The 12,890-nt window shown below is 42.6% G+C and overlaps 1 protein-coding gene across 2 annotated transcripts in view; it reads left to right on the forward strand.

The window, feature by feature from the left end:
- DGKD (diacylglycerol kinase delta) overlaps positions 1-12,890 on the forward strand; it is a 100,053-nt gene that overhangs the window by 15,370 nt on the left and 71,793 nt on the right. For both annotated transcript variants that reach the window (XM_036421319.2, XM_036421320.2), the window contains exons 2-3: positions 11,110-11,220; positions 12,799-12,879. In XM_036421319.2, coding sequence (XP_036277212.1) covers positions 11,110-11,220; positions 12,799-12,879 — 192 coding nt within the window. The remainder of the gene's footprint in view (positions 1-11,109; positions 11,221-12,798; positions 12,880-12,890) is intronic.

The raw sequence follows: 12,890 nt of genomic DNA on the forward strand, positions 1-12,890 counted from the left end.
CTCTATAGATCGTACATTCACAAGGCATAACAGTGAGAAAGCCTCTGGCATGTCCTCTGTAACAATATTCACTTCACAGTGTAAACAGGTACTAGTATTGTGTTCATTTACAATTTCAGAAGGAAAGGCACAACTTGGCAAAAAAAATTTTTTTTTTTTAATATCCTGAAGTCAGGTGCAATAACTCAGAGCAGCTTTTGATACATTTTGATCGTCTGGGACGGCCAGCGTCCCGGGCGGCCAGCGTACATTTCCACATAGAGGGGAAAGACCCCTTAACCCAGAAACCAGAGTCTTTCCTTCTTCTTCCTCGTTAAACCATCACAGCAAAAGTTTCAGCATTTGCTTATTACATATGCAAGAAAAGGATTAAAAAAAATCACAAAACATCTTGAAGGTCCAGCCGCTCCCAAGCTGTACCATTTTACAGCAATGTTCGAGTGTTCAATTTCTCTGTACTTTGCTAAAAACGCTTGTCTGTTTTTGAATTACGGCCATCTGATGGGTATAAAGTGGTATCTCATGGTATTAGTTTCATTTCCTTAATGACTAATGATGCTGAGTATATTTTTATGTGCTAGTTGGTCATTTGTATATTGTCTTTGGAGAAATGTCTATTCCAGTACTTTGCCCATTTATTTCAGAATATATTTTTATTGATTTCATAGAGGGAGAGGGAAATAGAAACATCAGTAATGAGAATCACCAATTGGCTGCCTCCTGTACTCCCTCCCATGAAGATTTGAGCATGCAGTCCAGGCATGTGATCCAGGAATTGAAATGTGATATCCTGGTTCATAGTTTGACACTCAGTCACTGAGCCACAGTGGTCAGACAAGTTTAAATATGAAAAGGTGCAAATCCAAAAATACTCTGGTTTGAGACTCAATGAGTTAATGACAATAGGGTGACACCTGATGTGTGCTGGTCCTGCACTGTACACCATGTAGAGTGGTCTGACTTCACCTTTGTGACTGCTTGACCATCGATCACCGTGAGGTGGCTGAGGCTCCCAGCAACCCCAGGTCACTAACTAGGGGATAGTGGAGTGTGGTGCTGTTCCTGTGCCTAATGCAGCCATGCAGGTGACTGAGGAAGGCAGTAGGGTGGATAGTACTTGGAGATTATTGGGGAAACAGTCATTGTGTCACCGGATACCGTTCAGCTGTGTACAAAGCACATGCTGGAAGGAAGATAAAGGAAGTGTGCAAACTGATCTCGGGGATTGTGCTGGGTGGTGCAATTTAGATTTCTTTTATTTCTATTTTCCTTCATTTTCTAAAATGAGCATTATTATTATTTTTAAAAAATATTTTATTGATTTTTTTACAGAGAGGAAGAGAGAGGGATAGAGAGCTAGAAACATCAATGAGAGAGAAATATCGATCAGCTGCCTCTTGCACACCCCCTACCGGGGATGTGCCTGCAACCAAGGTACATGCCCTTGACTGGAATTGAACCTGGGACCTTTCAGTCTGCAGGCCGACCCTCTATCCACTGAGCCAAACCGGTTTGGGCTAAAATGAGCATTATTATTTTATACAAAGCACAAGCATGGCATGCTACTCTTGAAGTGAAGATTCCTGATGGTAAGAGTGGCATGGTGACATAATGGTTTAGAATGCTGTGCTCTAGAAAGCAGAAGATGAAGAAGAGTCTGCCCTCAGTCTCCTCTCTCAAATGTCCTAAAACACAGTTGGAACAGCTCTGTTGGATCAAAATAGATTAAATTTAAGGAACCAGATATACAAAAGGACATGGTGTGTAAAAACATAGGATATAAATTTCATAGCATCCTAATGTATTCATTCTGTGGAACATCTTAGCTATGTTTTCCTTTGCCTCAATTTTTAACTCCTGTGTTGAAAATAAATCTAAACAGAGTTCAAGGACTGGATATAAATTAGCCTGACACAGAAATGATTAAAAAAAAAAAATCCTCACCAAGTATATACTTAGATAGAGGAAGGGGAGAGGACATTGATGTGAGAGAGAAACATCCATCAGTTGCCCCCTGTTCATGACTGGGGATCAAACCTGAAACCTAGATATGTGCCCTGACAGGGAATTGAAGAGGCAACCTTTTAGCGCAAAGGACAATGCTCAACCAACTGAGCCACCTGGCCAGGCAACACTGAAACTATTTGATGTATGAAACATCAGTTTCTTAGATATGTTCATAATTATGTCAGGATACACTTGAATAAATTAAGTAGAAATAGGTTATAGAGAAACAAAATAAAAGAACGATATATTGTTTGGGAAAGCAGCTTATTAAATTGTGTGTTCTATAACCCACTTTTTATAGTACACTGAAAACACACTGGAAGGATCTTATTTCAGGTAGTAGTGGTGGGTGTTGGCAGCAGCTGGACCCTTGAGTGTTCTCAAGTAAAGTAATCTCCACCCAGTCTGCACAGTGACCTGTTTAACAAGGGACTTTATTTCTACTTGATGTTAGAAAACAGCAGGAAACAGTGGACTGAGCATGTGCCCAGGGAGGAGGACAGTAATGGTTATGATCTTGCTGTGCATTTGTGCAGCGTTTGGTTGGGTATGAGTGTTTCTGCTCTATACCACACCCCATGAGGTGGGAGGGGCAGATTGGGAAACGAGTGTATGAGAGTGGCTGCTTTCAGCTCAAGTAATTGCAGCTTCAGGCCTTGCATTCCAGCCTTGGTGTGTTTCATTCACTTCTGAGTTACCAGAGCATCCTGTCTGTACCTCTGTAATGGAAATTTCCTAACTTACACAAAAGTAGGGAGAGGAGTTGGATTAATCACCCAGTCTAAACAGTCGTCAGCGTGGTGTGTCTTTCTTGTTTCATCTGTTCTCACCTCCCAACCCTACTTTTTTTCTATTATTTAAAGCAAATTCTTAGGGTACTTTTTACTTTGTAAAAGTATCTCTTTACCAGGATGCAATTTCCTTAAAGGTCAAGGGTCCCTGTCTCTTTCATCATCATATTCCCAGCAGTGCTAGAATTTAAGTGTTGAATAAATATTTGTTGAAACAAAGAGTGCATTTCATTCCACCATCCATAAGGAGGTGGATTTTCCTGCATAGGCTCAAAGATTCCGGTGAATCTTTTTGTGTCTTAACTGAACCACTGTGTGTGTTGTGTGTATTTGGGATGTCATACCTGCTGCTGGTGACTCAGTTGGCCCACTTCCTGTGTAGAGAACTTGGGCTGTGCCTTGATACATGCACACTTATCCATATGTTCACCCCAGAAAAGTGGGAGGAGTTATGACTATAGTTATTGTTGCTTACTGGTAACTTGTAAAAACAAAAACCAAAAAAATCTTTCCTCAAGCACATATTTCTTTTTTCACTTGATAATGAATCTTAGAATTGAAATCAGACAGACCTGGGTTTGAGCCCGACCTCTGTCCCTTCTCAATTGATATAGGTTCTCTCTGACCCTCAGTTTCTTCATAAGTGAAATGGGGTGGTAACTGTTCACAGGGTGGTGAAGATTAAATGAAATGTTGATGATAACTAAGTTCCTGGTATAGAGTAGATGCTCCACAAATACTGACCCTGTCTTGCATCCCCTTGCCCATGTTTCTGTGAAATGGGGATGTTTACCATACCTCCCTTAGGATGGCGTGTAGATAAAGTGGGGTCATCTGTGGAAAGCTAAACCCTGGAACACCAGCATTAGTCATCAGAGTGGCCACTGATGGTGATCCAACTGAGCTAGTTCAGTCTACCCACCTTTAATAGACAGGAATGCATTTAGTAGATCGATGACACCAGTAGGACCCAGATTGTTTCTGCCTTACTACCAGCATTAGACTGTTGCTTGCCTCCTCATGATCTCAACATGGCTGCTACAGCTCTAAACACAGTGACTACATTCAAGGCAAGAAAGAAGGGGGAGTTGAAGCCACAAATGTTCCCAAATATTAATGAAGCAACTCTCCTATGCAGGATTTCTATTTGACCAAGATTGAGCTATGTGGGATCAGGACTGTGATGATTGACAACATTTAGTACTACTAGTCCACTTAGAAATTGAGACCGTGTTAGCAAAGAGGGGAGGGAGACAGTAAAAAGTGCTCTCAGATGTAGGGAAAGAGGCTGTGGACTGTAAATGAAGGGCAGATGTGAGAGCAGTCCTTTTGGGGATTTTTGGGATTACATTTTGGGCCACTTTTAGGCTCTTCTGCTTGTCCTTCGTTATATAGTAGGGACAGAAATGAGGCCTTTCCATTCCTCTCAGTGTAACCTCTAATGTCATAGGGGCTTTGGGATATGGTAGCTCTAATCTTGGTGGCACTGCATTGAAGGAGGCAAACCAGTGAGAAAAGGGAAATTATGATCTCTTAAAGAGTAAAAAAAAAGAAAGGCAGTCCTTTTTTGGGGTTTTGTTTTAATTTTTTTAAAAAAATATATTTTATTGATTTTTTACAGAGAGGAAGGGAGAGAGATAGAGAGTTAGAAACATCGATGAGAGAGAGTCATCGATCAGCTGCCTCTTGCACACCCCCTACTGGGGATATGCCCGCAACCAAGATACATGCCCTTGACAGGAATCGAACCCGGGACCTTTCAGTCCCCAAGCCGACGCTCTATCCATTGAGCCAAACTGGCCTCGGCTGTTTTAATTTTTATTTATTGATTTGAGAGAGAGAAACAAACATTGATTTGTTGTTCCACCCATTCATGCATTCACTAGATCAGTGGTCAGCAAACTGCAGCTCTCGAGCCACATGTGGCTCTTTGGCCCTTTAAGTGTGGCTCTTCCACAAAATACCTACTATGTACAGTGTGATTGAAACTTCGTGGCCCAGGCGCAGAAGTCGGTTTTCGGCCTGGGCAAATCTGTTTTGAAGAAGCGGTTCTAACGCTGAGCCACACTCAAGGGGCCAAAGAGCCGCATGTGGCTTTCGAGCTGCGGTTTGCCGACCACTGCACTAGATGGTCCCCTTTTGTGCCCCGACTGGGCATCAAACCCATCCGGACGATGTTTCAGTTAGCTGAACTACCTGGCCAGGGCAAGGCAGTCCTTTTTCTATGAGTTACTATTTTGGGTCTTTAATAAAAACCTAATGTGGGGTGCTTTTGAATCAGATTGTCAGCATCCGATGTAGAACCTGGCTCTGCAAAGTTGAGAGGAATTCTCCAGCAGAGCAGTTACCCAGGTGTCTCTCTTGCTGGTTGTTGGTGCCATGCAGGCACAAATGTGTGCAGCATTTGGTGTGGCCATATGTGTGCAAACGTCCTCAGCTTCTGATAGGCTGTGATAAGACCAGATGGTAGGTGGGTAGGTTGTCAATAAGTTGCAGGTAGTTCGGAATCAGGATGAACTAGTGGGTGGTGTTTGAATAGGTAAAGGAATTTACCTTTGCCTAATTGAATTAGATTTATCAGTAGACTTTTATGCTGGCTTCATTTTGCCAACAAATATTTTTGGTCTGATTGTGCAAATCTTCCATTTACTGTGGACTTGCATGAGTTAATTCTTTGGTTTCCTAATATGTAAAATGAGAACAAATCTCCAGAACTGGTAAGAGGATTAAAAGGTAAAAAATAGCTCATCTTTATGTAGTAAATGTGATGAGTACTTAATGTTTAAAATAATCTGTAATTCTTTGAATATGTTGTACATGCTTTATGCTTTTTGAATAGATTATTTTTTGATCATTTCCTATTTATGAATTACGGTGTTCATAAATTATAAACCATAGAAGGAGGTTTGAAATAAGAGTAAGGAGGCCTGACATTTCTTTTATGGTCTGTTATGAGCTATTTAACCTTGAACATATTACTCAGTATCTTGGTAACCAGTTTTCTTATTTGTGAATTAGAATATTAGTGTCCTTTTCATAGACCATAAGTGTTCTATTAAGAAGGCAATTAGATATGAAGAGGCTCATGAAAAGTGTTCTGCACATTTAAGGTAATAAGTTTTTCTAGCTTATTTCCATTGAAACATTTTAATAGTCCTTTTGTATATTAATGTTTTATGCTAACATTCCTACTTTTTTTGGACTTGGTGAATTTGGATGGTATTATCTAACATAGTTAAGTCCATGCTATTTTTTTGTTGAAGGACTAAAAACGTTTAAGGACAAGTAGATGACTGAAGTGAACATTTACTTAAATTTTCACTCCTTTTATTTTATCCCCATTCCCCCTTCTATTACCTGGCTTGCCTGCAGCCTCTGTCTCCTCCTTCAAGCAGGTAGTGGTCAGGAAAATGTGGAAATTCTCACACTTGCATGCATGAGACACTAATAGCATTAGCAAAGCTCTGCTTGGAGTTGTATGTTCTATCTTTTTATTGATTAATTTTGTTTTTCCTTTTTTTTTTTTTTTAAACAACAGACAACATCAAGTTAAATTATGATGTACATAAATAAGGTATACACACATGCACTCACATACCCAAGAGCACTAGGCTCCTTTTAGTCAGGCCCATGATTTGACATCTTTTAGTCACCATTCTGCTGACTCCAGGTCATGCCTTCTGCCAGTTTTCCTTGTAATAGTTTCTTTTTCTTTGTTACTGTTTTTTGGCAGAGGCTCTTAGAATATTCTGGGTGCTGGCCCTCACGTATCTCCTTGCAGTAAATGGCTTCTCTTTTCTCTTTTTTTGTTAAGGTTCTAATGAGCAGAATTTCTCATTTAGAATATAGTTGGCTTTAGTAGTCTTATAGTATAGTATTTTTAAAAATTCTGTTTAAGAAGCTTTTCTAGTCCCAAAGTCATAAAGAAATTCTTCAATATCAATTGCTGAAACTTTTAAGGTTTTGCCTTTTGCATTGGATTTGTAATATGTCTGGAAGTGACTTTTGTCTATGGTGTGTGAGGGAAGGGACCATTGTGTTTTGTCCTTCAACAGCCCGTGTTTCAGCCCCATTCACTGACTTGTCTCTTAGCTCCTCTAACCTGTGATGATGCTGCTGCTGTCACACTCATCGGTTTCAGATCTATTTCTGGGCTACCTTTAATCTCCTAATTCTACTTCTAGTAATTTGCTCTAAGGAATGGCACCAAGACAGTGTATGCATTTCATTATAACAGTATTCTTTGAAGCATTGTTGATGGTGCCGAGTGGGAATTATTCTAAATGTTCTAGCAGTGGAGTGAGGCACATCTGCACAGTGAAATATGTACTCTGTAGCTGTTAAAATAGGTTTACTAATGAGTGCTGACATTATACATGACAGAAAAAATAGGAAGTTCAAGTACGGTATGTACAGTCTGATTCCATGCTTATAAATAGTTAACGTGCATGTTAATAAAACAACCCTTTCAGTGCACTTTGATCTGGCTTCCCCCTGGCAGGTCCTCCTCTGACTTCTCCCATTACCACTCTATTTGATATCTACGAGGTCTTCCTAGTGCTTTCTTATCTGCTCCCTGGTTTTCTGCTCACTCTTCTCATCCTCTGCTTTGGATTCCTGCCTCCTCTCTGCACCAATATTGATATCCTGGGGTTCCTGGTTGGGTCCCTGGACTTCCTCTCATTCCATTCCTTATTCATAAGGGACTGCCTTGAGGCTTCTCTCCCATTAAACTTTCTCTTATACCCTCCACCATATATCTGCAGCTGGCTCTTTACTCAGCTGGTCCAGTATTCTCAAGACCTTTAGACTAGGATGTCCAGAAGGAAGCCCACAGCCTCCCCATGAGGACCCTCGGAGTCATCCTGGTTTTCTGTCCTGCCTCCTTGCCTCTGTGTGTGGTGGGTCTTCCCTAACGTGCATGCCTGTGTCATGTCTCTTCTTCCCAGATGCTCGTTGCTGGCTGCTCTTTTACATGAGTTTCTGGAGTATTCTTGCCTCTAGGTTTTACGCCTTCCCTCTTTACTTCACATTGTGGCCAGAATCATCATTCAAAAGTGTATATATGCCAAGGAGACACCACCCCATGACCTGTGGCTCACAGCCCTGGCTGTCAGTGGTCTAGGCCTGTTCCTCGCCTTCCTGGCCCTGGCCCCTACCTTCCTGACCCTCTGAGACTCTGTGCAGGCAGTGCTGGGACTGTGGTGGGAATGAAGGAATGATGAGGGAGGGGCTCCCACTTCCTTACCAGAGAGGGGCATCCTCACTCTGTGTCTGGGCACATGCGGTCCCTTGGAGACAGAGGAAGTCTGGTGGGCAGGTGGTTTTGACCAGGGCTCACCGGGCCTGTTTTCTCATTTCCTTGCTTCCTGGTTGAAGCCTCTTTTAAGGACATTTCCAGAGCTGCCTTCCTCAATTCTTTCTTTGTTTCTGAGCTTCCCCTGCAGCAGGTGACTAGACAGTCTCTCCTGTGGCCAGGCACATGTCTGTCTGGGCAGTGGGTGGCTTAGGCTCAGGCTGAGTGCTCTGCTGGGTTTCACCTCAAGTCCAGCTGGGGATTTGCTTCCTCTCTCTCAAGGTGGACCAGTGCTCACATTCTCACTTGCTACTCCATCTGATTTTCAGTGCCTGTGTGTGTACTTTCTCATCTCTGGTGCTAATGAAAGTGTCCTGTATTGCACATAGGACAGAGTCGGCCCTCTTGTTTGTGCAAAGAACATGACAGGATGATTCTGAGAACTTGGCTGCCCAACATGCCCTGAGCCAGCTGCACTTGAGATCTGGGTGTTTGACTCTGGCTCTTTGCTCTGTGGAGTGTAAGGAGGAGCCCTACCAGCCCCACAGTTTCCTGTGGGTGCTCATTACAGGCTGCCTGATGCAAAACAGCAGATTATTGAGAGGTGTTATAATATTTTCTTGACCACTTTGGTTCATTGCTTTTGACCAAGTGTTTAAGAATACTCTGCAACACATCTGTAGTATTCACAAGCAGTGAATCAGGAGAAGAAATGTAGTTTCTGAGAAAGCTTCAAAGAAATACCGACTTTATCTCTTCCCCAGCCTTTTCCGCTGAAACCCACCAGTCTTTTTCTAAGCACTCGTTCTATAAATAGAACAGCAGCTCTCCTTGGGTAGCCCGCGATCAGTTCTCATCCGCTCTCTGAAAGATGTGTGTGTGTGTTGGATGATGTTTTAATTTTGCTTTTCTTATGTGTGATATGTGTAGCAGGAGATGCAAGAAAAAATACTCGAGTGTTTATCCTTTAAAAATAACTCAGAACTTTTCTGGGTCTGTGCTTATTTTTTATTTACTTTTTATTTTTTAAATTTGCACTTAAGAGATGGAAAAGATTCCTTTCCCTGCAAAGGTAAGGAAAACTCGTGGGTGAGGAGAGGTGCTTGCACCTCTAAGCAAGTCCTGTGGGGTCAAGAGGAAAGGCTCTCCTGCTGGGGGGTGCAGGCATCTGAGGTTCTGTGCTACTGTACACACTAGCTGGTCTGTGTCTTTGAAGAGAACATTGAAATGAGCATCACCATGTAAAGAAGGGGTCTGCAAACAAGGTCAGGAAACAGCCTGGGATTGGAGGTTGGGCTGTCTCTCGGTCTGGATTCTGTCTGGTTCTGGTTTATCATATGTTCCCACACTTCCAAAAAGCCAGGCCTTTGTTCAGTTAAGGATGGAGGTTTCAGACTCTGACTGTAGTTGCTGTGTCTCTCTTGATCACTGGGTGATGTTGTATTCCTCTCTTCTGGTGCAATTACCTGGGAGAGCAGGTGGGCAACCTTCTTATAAGTAAAGATGCAGGTAGGTATACATAACAGAGTGAGGAGGTAGATTCCTCAGTAGATTTTCTCCTGGGTTGGTACTCTTGGGAGTTGAGAGCAGCTTCCATCATACCTGGCCTGTGGTTGCGAGCTGGCATGTGCCCAGGAAGCTCACAGAAGGGACATCCTATAGTGGAATAGGAGAAGAGCATGCTGTCTGCATTCCTAGGACACCTTGGACTGCTGTGCTGCTTAGGTGGGGGTTCTGCTGCACAGCCTGGTGTGTGTGGTGTGTGTGGAACAGGGGCTTTCTTCAGTGTCATCCTCTGGGGGCAGGTAACACTGCATCCTGAGTTCTGCTCCCTCCCTGGTTAGGAGTAGGCTGATGGAAGGACCAGACCAGTGTTCTGTTCTTGCCTTTTGATGTATTTGGGTGATGGGAAGTTTCTATGTCTGGTTTCTTATGTCATCTGAGATGGCCCCAGATATCCAGATGCTTCTTACACATACTTTTTAAAAAAGTTACTTAAAGTTACTATGGGATTAGGTGATTAAACAAATGCTTATTTGAACCAATATTCTTGTCCTATAATAGAATTTTTGTACATTCTGCCTCCATTCTGTGATGAGACTATGTAGAATGGACTTTTCTGTTAGGTGGGGTAAACCATACCCTGCAGATGCTGAGAGCCAGGCACTTGTTCATGCATCTTGTTTATTAGTTTTGACTTGGGTTAGTGGCTCCTAGTGGTTCCATGTGTCAATGACCATGTAGACTCAGGGGCATTTAACTTCTGAGTGATCTGATGGGCTCTCTCAGCCCACTAGGTGTCCAGCCCATGGGATGCGAGTGAGGGGGACAGTTCCAGGATAAGCCATGCCCGATCTTAGCTTTCATTGAGACGAGGTGAGTAGACTGCTGTCTACCTCTTGATTCTCTTAAGAGAACTCCTGTTTTGTTATGGTCTCCTCAGATTTAGAAGATGAGATAAATTTTAATGACTTTGGCTATCCACTTGTCTCTCACAATGTGGGCAGACAAATGTGCCTGGTCTGTGAATATGGATGAAGGCTGAATGGGGTGCAGGTCTGGAGCCGCACCGAACCCACAGCAATCTACGTCGGCAGTTTTGGCAACAGGATCCTGAGAAATGGCAGTAGGCCAAAGAGCATGGAGACGAGGCCAAGAATAACTAAAAAAATACCAAATGTTGAAGTTGGAGAATGCACTGGCCCAGGCTGCTTGCTATGGTCCTTCTAATCTTCTGTCCATTTTTGTTGCTCCCCAGGCATATCCAGGGCACACCTTGGGCCTCTGAAACCCCCACCCCTTAGGCATGCCATTGCTCCACAGAGAATTGTGTTAGCCCTCCCCCAGCTCGGCCTGTCCATAGGTCAAGGTCTGGGGAGAGTGTGAGAAATATTTCTGTTAGGCTGTCAGCAGTTAGAGACGCGCATGTACCAGACCGTCAGTGTGCAGCTTGGGTGGATGAGTGCAGTGGTGCTGTGAAAACGTGTGCTTATGAGTTCGTTTCTGTGCTTTCAGACCGTCATCAAAGAGGGGATGCTGACCAAACAGAACAATTCATTCCAACGATCGAAAAGGAGATACTTCAAGCTGCGAGGTCGAACACTGTACTATGCGAAGACTGCAAAGGTAAGGAGAAATACTAGAAACTTCATGGAGGAAATGTCCGGGGACCTGCAGGGTACTGGGTCTTCATCTGGGAAGAAATCTTCTATGTTTAGTGCTGTTTTTTGTAAAGAAAATACCCCAGGGTGCTAGATTTTATTTGTTTCCATGGAGATCTAGGTGCTTATAAACATTGATTTTTATTTATTTTATGTTGTGTGTCACCGGGGAAAGAGAAATGTCACAGAAATAACCATACGGTATTACAGCTGAATGTCTTTTCTGCAGAAAGATTAGAAGTCACAGACTTATATATCTCTTATGGATTGGAGTGTATTTTTAAAAAAATACTTTATTGAGGTATAATTGGCATACAAAAAGCCATAGATATTTTAATGTATACATTTTGAGGAGTTTGGAGATAAGTATACACCTATGGAACTAACTCAAAGTATTTTTGAAATGTACCAGGCTTCTTGGTGTGTGAACAGCAGTTCCTTATCCCTGGGCTCTCTAGCCAGGATACTTCCTGCTGGGTGCCATCTTGCACGTAAGACTGCTGAGAAAGAGGAGGAGACACCGAGAGTCACTAAGTTACTGTCATGTTTAAACAAATGTGGTCTTACACTTTTCAGATATTTGTGTGTTTATAAAACTAGTTTTTGGTATTCTGAACACTAGTATTTTTGTATCATGTTGCTGTCAATACTGATATTTTGGTGTTAAGAAAAATCTGAATCATTTGCATTTTGACATGTATCCTTAAAGAGTTAGTACATTAAAATTTGAAACTGAACAGAGCACCTTGTTTATAAAGGGTTCTGACCATTCCCTCATTTAAAAAAAAACCTTTTAGTTATTTTAGTTTTATGGGCGTTAGGGATTGGTGAGTGGTTATTTAAAAGGCAAAGCCTCTTTTCTGAGTTATTATTTCCTCCAGTGGTTTCCTGTGGAGGCCTCGTAGAGAGGCCAGTAAGGTTAACAGGAGGTGGGGACTGTGATGGTAGGTTTGGGGGTAGAGGAGAGGAAAATGGGGCCTGTTCCCAGGCCTAGATTCCATCCCTTCTCCTGGAGCCTGTCTCTCTCCAGCACTAGATAACTTTCCACTTTGCTTTCTCATTTTCTTTCACAGCCCAATGTCTTTTTTTGGGGGCCAGTCTCTCTTCCACTAGAATAATTTATTTTAGTGGGACCTTTCTTCCAAATGTGCTTATTGGAGAAACTAGAGACAGAAGGACAGAGGATCCTCAGTCCAGACCCCTACTGTCTCAGGTAGATCGTGTCTGAGGACATATTTCCCATTTAAAATGAAATGCGGGTATTCAGAATTACATTATTATCATTATTTTTCCTGTTAATGCAATCACTAGTGAACTCCCTGTTTAAAAAAAAAAAATCATGGAGTCATGCCTGTGGTTAGATGTGGGGATGTTGTCAGTGCTTAGTTAGGCAACAAGCCTCCAATTTCAGGGTCCTTGGCATCTATGGATGCTTGATTGGGATTGAGGTGAGTGGTGGGCAACATTGGGCCCGGGCTTAGGAACATGCCCACCTCAGAGGTGCCTTAGCTTCGTGCTGACTGTGGTCCCTGTGTCTCTCCAGTCAATCATATTTGATGAAGTAGACCTGACAGATGCCAGCGTGGCTGAATCCAGCACCAAAAATGTCAACAACAGTTTTACGGTAAGACTCTG

Source organism: Pipistrellus kuhlii, unplaced genomic scaffold (genome assembly GCF_014108245.1).
Source record: "Pipistrellus kuhlii isolate mPipKuh1 unplaced genomic scaffold, mPipKuh1.p scaffold_m20_p_7, whole genome shotgun sequence".
NCBI lineage: Eukaryota > Metazoa > Chordata > Mammalia > Chiroptera > Vespertilionidae > Pipistrellus > Pipistrellus kuhlii.